Source organism: Natator depressus, chromosome 10 (genome assembly GCF_965152275.1).
Source record: "Natator depressus isolate rNatDep1 chromosome 10, rNatDep2.hap1, whole genome shotgun sequence".
NCBI classification, from domain to species: domain Eukaryota; kingdom Metazoa; phylum Chordata; order Testudines; family Cheloniidae; genus Natator; species Natator depressus.
This window is the reverse complement of record NC_134243.1, coordinates 61,163,161-61,172,361: the sequence shown is the minus strand read 5'-3', so window position 1 is coordinate 61,172,361 and position 9,201 is coordinate 61,163,161. Positions and strand designations below refer to the sequence as shown.

The following is a 9,201-nucleotide window of genomic DNA, read 5'->3' as shown; positions in this document are numbered from 1 at the left end:
GGAAACAAGAACAAATGGATATAAACTGGCCATCAGCAAGTTTAGGCTTGAAATTAGATGAAGGTTTCTAACCATCAGATGAGAGAAGTTCTGGAACAGCCTTCCTAGGGGAGCAGGGCTTCAAGACAGAACTTGATAAGTTTATGGAGGGGATGGTTTGGAGGATACTACCTACAATGGCATGTAGCTGATCTGTGATTGCGAGCAGCAAATATCTCCAACGACCTGTGATGGAACACTAGATGGGAGAGCTCTGAGTTACTTCAGGGAATTCTTTCCCAAGTGTCTGGCTGGTGGGTCTTGCCCACATATTCAGGGTCTAATTGATTGCCATATTTGGGGTCGGGAAGGAATTTTCCCGTGGGTCATATTGGCAGGGACTCTGGGGGTTTGCATCTTCCTCTGTAGTATGGGTCATGGGTCACCTGCAGGTTTAAAGTAGTGTAAATGGTGCATTTTCTGTAACTTGAAGTCTTTAAATCATGATTTGAGGATTTCAGTAACTCATCCAGAGATTATGGATCTATTATAGGAGTGGGTGGGTAAGGTTCTATGGCCTGCAATGTGCAGGATGTCAGACTAGATGGTCATGATGGTCCCTTCTGGCCTTAAAGCCTATGATGACTTAACCTATTTTTTAAAAAAAATCCAACAGACAAATTGCAATTTTAATATGTATTATGGATTTTAGCCTCCATAGCTAAAGAATGCAAATAAAAGTGAGATTAAAGCAGTAATGGCCCAGAGAGAAGCCACAAAGAGGAGGATAATATGCATCATCATAAAAAAATTAATAATAGTAAGGGACTAAGAACTTGGACATAAAGAGACAATACATTAGGCATGTTAAATAAAGAGTCAAGGGCAAACGGAAGAAAAGATAAGTAGTACAAAATGGAGAAAGGAAAAAAGCACTTAAGAATAGGCATAATATGTAAACAAGTAGCTCACTACTTCAGTGCAGAGAAATTCTGTATAGTTATTTAATGAATGGGGTGCTGAAATACTCACCTATAATTCCAACGTATGCTTAAATTACACTTTAAATGACAGTAACTTTTATAAATAAATTCACAAAGGAATAAATTTGTTATAACATTCTCTAGGCACACAAACAAATGATTTCAGTTTATTAGTGCTAAATATTTTAAAATATCATTTCCACATCGTTAACATCTCATAACGCATTCTAAAAGAAATTAGTTATTATTCGAGAAATTGGAACTACTGAAATATTGCTGGAGGAAGCATGGTGTTGGGTTAAGGCACAAGACTGGAGGTCACACTGCCATACACTGGGTAACCTTGGGCAAGTCACTTATTGCCTGTTTGTCTCAGTTCCCCTTCTGCGTAACAGAAATAAATTACCATCTCACAGACATTTACAAGGGTTAATTCATTAATGTCTGTAAAGCAATGAGTCCCCCAGATGGAAGCAGCTATAAGCGAAAATATGATTGCTATTTCATCCACACCAAATTCTATACACACCTCTTTAGTCGAAGCCAAGTTCTTCAAATATACATAGCGATCTAGATGTCAGGTACCTTATGTAGCTCACTCATAGACTGCTACTGTCTTGAAATACCCGACATACAGACTGCTGTGTTGGATTAAAATTTAAATAAATGTTCATTTTGATATGGAACAGCATAGTTCAGAGCAGGCCCTAGGCTGAGCCTGAACATTAGAAAGAGATATGTTTCCCAGCTAACACACCAAGGCTGCACTAATTGAAATAAATGCCTCTCTGTAAAATTTACAAGGTTGGTGCTAATTGTACCAGCACATCCCTAGACAAAGAGTCTGTTCTAAGAAGTGATAAGAACTTTGTAAAAACAACTGTCCTCCGGAACACAACAATAAGATTTGTTGGCTCTCACCCTTGGTACTCTTTATCTTGCTTGTTTTCTTTTCCTGTGTAGAGAGTAATATGGACAGATCTATTGAGGCCTGTCATGCCCCAGTAGTTGTAGAAGGGCTATGTTAAAGGAAGGATAGGTAATAAAATAGACATGTAATAAGAAATATGTTAAAGCGAAATAGAGGGTGAATGCAAATGTATGTTTGGCTTGAATGGGTGATAAAAGATTAGAAATGCCGGCTTGAGAATTACAATCCCAATATCACATGGCTGAAGAATGTATGGAGTGAAATGACTGGGTGACCCCGAGGGCAAACCGGAATCTACACTCCACCCCCAAGCACCCCAAGGGCGAAGAGGGGAATGAAGAACCAAAGAACAAAATAACACTGAGCTGTCACAGACGTACTATCTGCTGATTAAACATTACTTCAAACGTGGGAACAGTGATTGATTATCACTTCAAACATAAAAGCAGCGTGATGAAGCAGATTCCATAGACTGGTATAGGAGTGAATTCCTATAAAAACAGAACCTAAAAACTGAGAACTTTGAGTGTGGTTCTCCAACCACCCTCCAGGAGCATCAGATGTGCATCTGACAAGACTCGGCTCCACCCTCGTGTCTAGGCTACCTGGCCAGTGACTTGGTACGAGCAACTCCTAGGCTGGTAACTATAACAACTTTGCAGAACTTGTGTGTGTATGGTGTGTGTGAGTGAATGAAATGTTATAGCTATAACTGATTGCTTACTCTAATTCGTCCTGTATTCACAATAAATGTGGCATTTTGCCTTATCCTCTTTAATAAGATCCTCCTGGTTTTTATTTTATTGGTATAACATAATTGGTGGAGAATGCGGGCAATGTTATATTATCCGATGCTCCTTGAGGATGGTTGCAGAACCAGACTCAAAGTTCTCAGTTTTTAGGTTCTGTTTTTATCGGAATTCACTCCTATACCAGTCTATGGAATTTGCTTCATCACGCTGCTTTTACGTTTGAAGTGACATTCAATCACTGTTCCCTCGTTTGAAGTGATGTTTAATCAGCAGATGGTACATCCGTGACAGCTTGGCATTATTTTGTTCTTTGGTCCTTTGTTCCCCACTTCGTCCTTGGGGTGCTTGGAGGTGGAGTGTAGATTCCAAGCCAAGTTCTTGAAATACACATAGCAATCTAGATGTTTGGTACCTTATGTAGCTCACTCATAGACTGCTACTGTCTTGAAATACCCGACATACAGACTGCTGTGAAAAAGGCATACATGTACGCACAAGGTATACATAGCAGTCTATATGTCGGGTATTTCAAGACAGAAGCAGTCTATGAACATGCTACATCAACACCTACTGCACCATGCTCTACTATTCTTTTGAAATGGGTGTATTATGTGGTCAACATGCAACTCAGTGTTTTCACATAGAGGACTCACCGGGCTTCTGCCCTTTAAGCATATTATTCTCTCCTTTCCCCTTACACATTCTTAACTGAACATGCAGTTAAACTAAGGTGTCCATCTCATCACTTTCACCCCATCTGCGCTCTGCTCCATTCTCAGAGGGTACTGCATAATTGCCACACCACAATGAAAAACTCAGCCATCTTGTATACTGGCTATATGTCTTGAAGGACAAGGATGTAAAAAACTTCTATCCATAACAATAGGACATGAGGATCAATTTTGTTAACTGTACATGAAGACACACCCTTTCAAAAAACTGAAATATTTCAAATTCTCAGGTTGGCATGACCTTGAGAGAGACAGGCTGGATTTCACAGCTCACTTTCCTAGGTTGAACAATCCGTTTTCAAAGAACACTTAAAGTAAGAATTCACACTCTTGCAGTAGCAGCATCATTACAGTATTTTAATTTCACGTATCTGTACTCTTCAGACACTCTCTATGTAATTTTCTTTTGCCCCTTAAAATACTGGATGACGAGTTATTTTCCAAACCCAAATTGTACAGCTCTGGCTTCATTGTTATGGGTAAGAGACAGTTCTCCGAAGTCTGGGTATTGTTAAGATTACCCATAGATTAACCATCTTTTCTGTTGGGGTTATACGTAAATACTGTAAAATATTTGCATTCTTAAAGCACAATTATTTGTTCCTTAAAAATAGTTAGTGGTCCAAAAATAGCCCTCTATTACTTATCAGTCTGAAACAACATTGTCCCTTACAGATCTGATCAAATTTTAAACCTAAATTCGGAACAGTTCCAATGGATCCTTCCCATTACCTATCAAATGAGTACTGTCTGTAAGAGACAAAACATTTTTTTTATTGGTTTGCTAATTTCATGGGTTTTAGGTTTTGAAATTTAATAAAACAGTGGAGCAAACAGACTTAACACCATCTACTAAGTACAAATAAAAGCAAAATCAAGTCCACTGACTGGGAACTTAAGACCTCATTCCTATGGGAAACACAGAATTCAAAGGTTGTTTTTTCACAAACCTGGCCATCTGTTTATATGCTTCTTCAGCCACAGCAAAAATGTGTGGATCCATATCCCCCATATTCTGACCACTGTATGCATTGATGATATCTTCGCCATAGATAGGTAGCTGCTCATAAGGATTTATGGCTACCAAGACGATACCTACAAAAGAAATGGAACAAAAGCTATTAATAATGGCTGATTTGGAAATGTAAACGTGTCAAAAGCCAGGTGTATGTTCTTCTAATCTTTCTTAAATGTTTAGCTTGGAGGAGAATAAAGACCTGATCCAAAGCCCACTGAAGTAAATGGAAAGACAATATTTTGATGGGTTTTGGATTAGGTACTAAATTTGAATCCTGAAAGTTTGAACACAGTTTACTTTCTTGCTTGTAAGAAAATTACCAGGGAGGACTTTTACCCTTTCCCCATTTTTAAAGTTTTGGGTTTGAAGAATGAAACGTTGCTTGAATTTAGAGTAAGTCAGCCTGACATTGACTGATGATGAACGGCCAGCTCTATCCAGTAACAAGATCAGTGAGGACTGTACTTCCCGTCTTTTATTATAAATCATGGCCTCTGATATGCTCAGTTACAATTGTTGGGATCTAACAGAAAGGCTCTGAAATAAAATAGTGCCCACTTCTCCCATAATGGCTTAATGATGTCAGACATGTCAACCATTTGTGCATGATGTTATGGCATCACATGCCAATATTATAAATTTTTAGTATAAAAGAACTAGTATTAGAAATTTTGGTATAAATATTTCTAATAAACAATGGCCTGATTTTGAATAGTGGCCTCCAACAAGTGCTCAGAAATAAATGTACGTGTACTGCATAGAGCTGGCACACCTAGGCTCCTGACTGAACTTTGAAATCAAATAGTTAGACATTTAAAAGTGCTATAACACACTGCCACAATTATTTCAGACCAAGCTGAAAGTCAGGCCAACATTTGTAACTTACTATATCTCCCATTTCAAGTCTCTCACGACTGCCACGTAGGGAAGCAGTTGCCATGTGGACAGAAAGAATCTCTAATCCTAGCTGTGGCCATCTAATAAGCACACCAGGGATCATTCTATGAAAGACAACTTGAATGAAGGTATCTACCTCATTCCCCCATACCAGATATTTCTATAGCAGTGTCATATCTAAATATACTCAGAAATCAACCTTCACTTTTTCTATAAAGCACTAAAAGTCTGTAATTCAGACACTGAACAGGCCTAAATATTATGACTGAGACATAAAGTAGGTGGAACATTTTTCTTGGAATAGCAAAGAAAAGGCATCTGAAATCTGGACCTGCTGCTCCGAATATCATCCCAGTTTTACAGACGACTAAATCATGTCATATATTTACAGATCAAGCAAACAACAAAATAAAAATACAGACAAGCTTTCTAATGAGCAAATACCTTTCAGAAAAGGATTGGAAGGATTCTCTTCTGCTCCATTAGATATATTACATGTTATACATCAAGACATAACTATGTAATCTGTGATACAAAGACCTCAGTGTTTTTCCATCAGCCATGACTTCACTGGGATTACTCAGGGACTTGAACTTAAAGTCTCTATTATTTTTTTTTTAAAAAAATGTGAAGCCCTTATGATTTAATGAGGAGTCAAGAATGAACACATGCACACCTACCCACCTGCAAGTTAAGGGAATTTTTTTAGGTGCCAATTTTATAAATCTTGCAACTGAAAATATGAGCAGCTAATAAAAAGTTAGTTAGAAGGAAATAACTGGATCATATTCTAGTCCCCATCACAGATGTACCAAACAATTTGTAGTCTGAGTTTGACTGAAGCCCAGAAATGGAATAGCAGAGGTGTTACAGACCAGTATCAAGGTACACTGGCAGAGCTGGGTAGGAGCACAGGAATGGAACAGTCGAGGTGCTCCAAATCAGGATTAAGGTGCACTGGCAGATCTTTGTGCAGAAGGATGAACAATGCCTGCCCAGACCATTCTAGGCTTCTCAGCAAAGCCAGATTCACCCACACAAAATTAAAAATAAATAAGACTACAGTTAAGCTAGTTGCACAATGAAGAAGCTGGGACCAGGATCTGATGCAAGAAATTAATATAGCTGAACTGCTCACTAATAGTGAGCATAATGTTATTAAATGTAACATCCTTGTAAAGGGAAAAATACCAAAGGAACCCACCACAGTAGCATTTAACTTCAAAAAAAGGGGAACGACACAAAAATGAGGAAGTTAGTTAACTGAAAATTAAAAGGAACAGCCAAAGAGTGAAATAGCTGCATGGAAACTTTTTAAAACTACCATAATAGAGACTCAAATGAAATGTGTAACCCAAATTAAAAAAAAACAGCAAGAGAACCAAAGAAATGCCACCATGGCTAAACAACAGACTAAAAGAGGTGGTTAGAGACAAAAAGGCATCCTTTAAAAATTGGAAGTCAAATCCTACTGAGGAAGATAGAAAGAAACAAACTCTGGCAAGTCAAGGGTAAAAATATAATTAGACAGATCAAAAAAGAATATGAAGAGCAACTAGCAAAAGACTGAAAACCTAATAGCAATTTTTTTTTAAAATACATTGGAAGCAGGAAGCCAGACAAACAATCAGTGGCACCACTGGACAATGGAAGTGGTAAAGGTGCACTCAAGGAATACAAGGCCATTGTGGATAAGCTAAATGAATTCTTTGCATCAGACTTCTCTGCAGAGGATGTGAGGGAGATTCCCACACCTGAGCCATTCTTTTTAGGTAACAAATCTGAGGAACCATCCTTGATTGAGGTGTCAATAAAGGAGGTTATAGAACAAACTGATAAATTAAACTAATACATCACCAGGACCAGATAGTATTCACCCAAGAGTTCTGAAGGAACTCAAATATGAAATTGCAGAACTAACAACTAGGGTAGGTAACTTATTACTTAAATCCACCTCTGTACCAGATAACTGGAGGTTAACTAATATAACACCATTTTTTTAAAAACAGGCTCCAGAGTTGATCCTGGCAATTACAGGTCAGTAAACCTAATTTCAGTACCAGGCAACTAGGTTGAAACTATAGTAAAGAATAGTATTATCAGACACACAGATGAACATGATGCATTGGGGAAGAGTCAACATGGCTTTTGTAAATGGAAATCGTGCCTCCAATCTATTAGAATTCTTTAAGGTTGTCAACAAGCTTGTGGACAAAGGTGATCTAGGGGACATAGTATACTTGGACTTTCAGAAGGCCTTTACAAGGTCCCTCACCAAAGGCTCTTAAGCAAAGCAGACAGTCATGGGACAAGAGGGAAGGTCCTCCCATGGATCAGTAACTGGTTAAAAGATAGGGGGAAAAGGATAGGAATAAATGGTCAGTTTTCACAGTGGAGAGACATAAATAGTCGTGTCCCCCAAGGAACTGTACTGGGACAAGTGCTGTTCAACATATTCATAAATGACCTTGAAAAAGGGAGAAGCAGAGAGGTGGCAAATTTTGTAGACAATACAAAATTATTCAAGATAGTTAAGTCCAAAGCAGACTGTGAAGAGTGACATGAGATCTCACAAAACAGAGTGACTTGGCAACAAAATGGCAGAAGAAATTCAATGTTGATAAATGCGCAGTAATGAGCATTGGAAAAACATAATCCCAACTATATACACAAAATGATGGGTCTAAATTAGCTGTTACCAATCAAGAAAGATCTTGGGGTCATTCTGGATAGTTCTCTGAAAACATCCACTCAACAGGCAGCAGCAGTCATAAAAGCTAACAAAATGTTAGGAACCATTAGGAAAGGTATAGATAATAAGACAGAAAATATCATAGTGCCACTACATAAATCCATGGAAAGTCCACATTTTGAATACTGCGTTTAGTTCTGGTTGCCCCATCTCAAAAAAGATAGATTTGAATTGGAAAAGGTACAGAAAAGGGCAACAAAATTATTAGGGGTACGGAACAGCTTCCATACGAGGAGAGATTGAAAAGACTGGGACTATTCAGTTTAGAAAAGAGATGACTAAGGGGTGCCATGAGAGAGGTCTATAAAATCATATGGTGTGGACAATGTGAATAAGGAAGTGTTATTTACCCCTTCACAGAACACAAGAACCAGGAATCATCCAATGAAATTAATAGACAGCAGATTTAAAACAAACACAAGGAAGTACTTCTTCATGCAATGCACAGTTAATCTGTGGAATTTATTGCAGGGGATGTTGTGAAGGCCAAAAGTATAACTGGGTTCAAAAAAAGAATTAGATAAGTTCATGGAGGATAGGTCCATCAATAGCTATTAGCCAAGGTGGTCAGGGATGCAACCCCATTCTCTGGGTGTCCCTAAACCTCTGACTGCCAAAAGCTGGGACTGGAAGACAGAAGACGGATCTCTCAGTAATTGCCCAGTTCTGTTCATTCCCTCTGAAGCATCTGGCACTGGCACTGTCAAAGACAGGACACTGGGCTAGATGGAGCATTGGTCTGATGCAGTATGGCCATTCTTATGTTCTTAGGAGCAAACTCATGTCTCACTGATGATGGATGAGCTCCAATATGGTGTACTGGAGAAGAGGGGTGTCAGCTGCTTGTTAGCTACTGAAGCACCTCTCATAAACTGCCCTCAGAAATATCTTGCTTGTCTAATAGGAGGCTGTTTGCCACCTCTTGCAAACTGCAGGAAAGCACAGTGATTACAACACTGTGAAGAGACATGGGGGAGTAACGGTACAAGCATGTTAGCCTCAATATCTCATTGACACTGGCATTGGTGCAACTGGCAAAGAGACTTACAAACAAACAATAGTACAGGTCTGTTTCAGTACAGAAAAAAAAATTTCAATTTCTAATCTGAATCAATAAATTATTAGTGCTAACAAACAAAAATGCCAAGGGCTGAAGCT

General features: G+C 38.6%; 1 protein-coding gene across 3 annotated transcripts in view; it reads right to left on the bottom strand.

The window, feature by feature from the left end:
• The window catches only part of MYO5A (myosin VA), a 124,671-nt gene that overhangs the window by 103,253 nt on the left and 12,217 nt on the right, over nucleotides 1-9,201 (bottom strand). For all 3 annotated transcript variants that reach the window (XM_074966325.1, XM_074966323.1, XM_074966324.1), the window contains exon 3: nucleotides 4,327-4,471. In XM_074966325.1, the coding sequence (XP_074822426.1) occupies nucleotides 4,327-4,388 (62 nt within the window). In that variant the 5' untranslated portion in view covers nucleotides 4,389-4,471. The remainder of the gene's footprint in view (nucleotides 1-4,326; nucleotides 4,472-9,201) is intronic.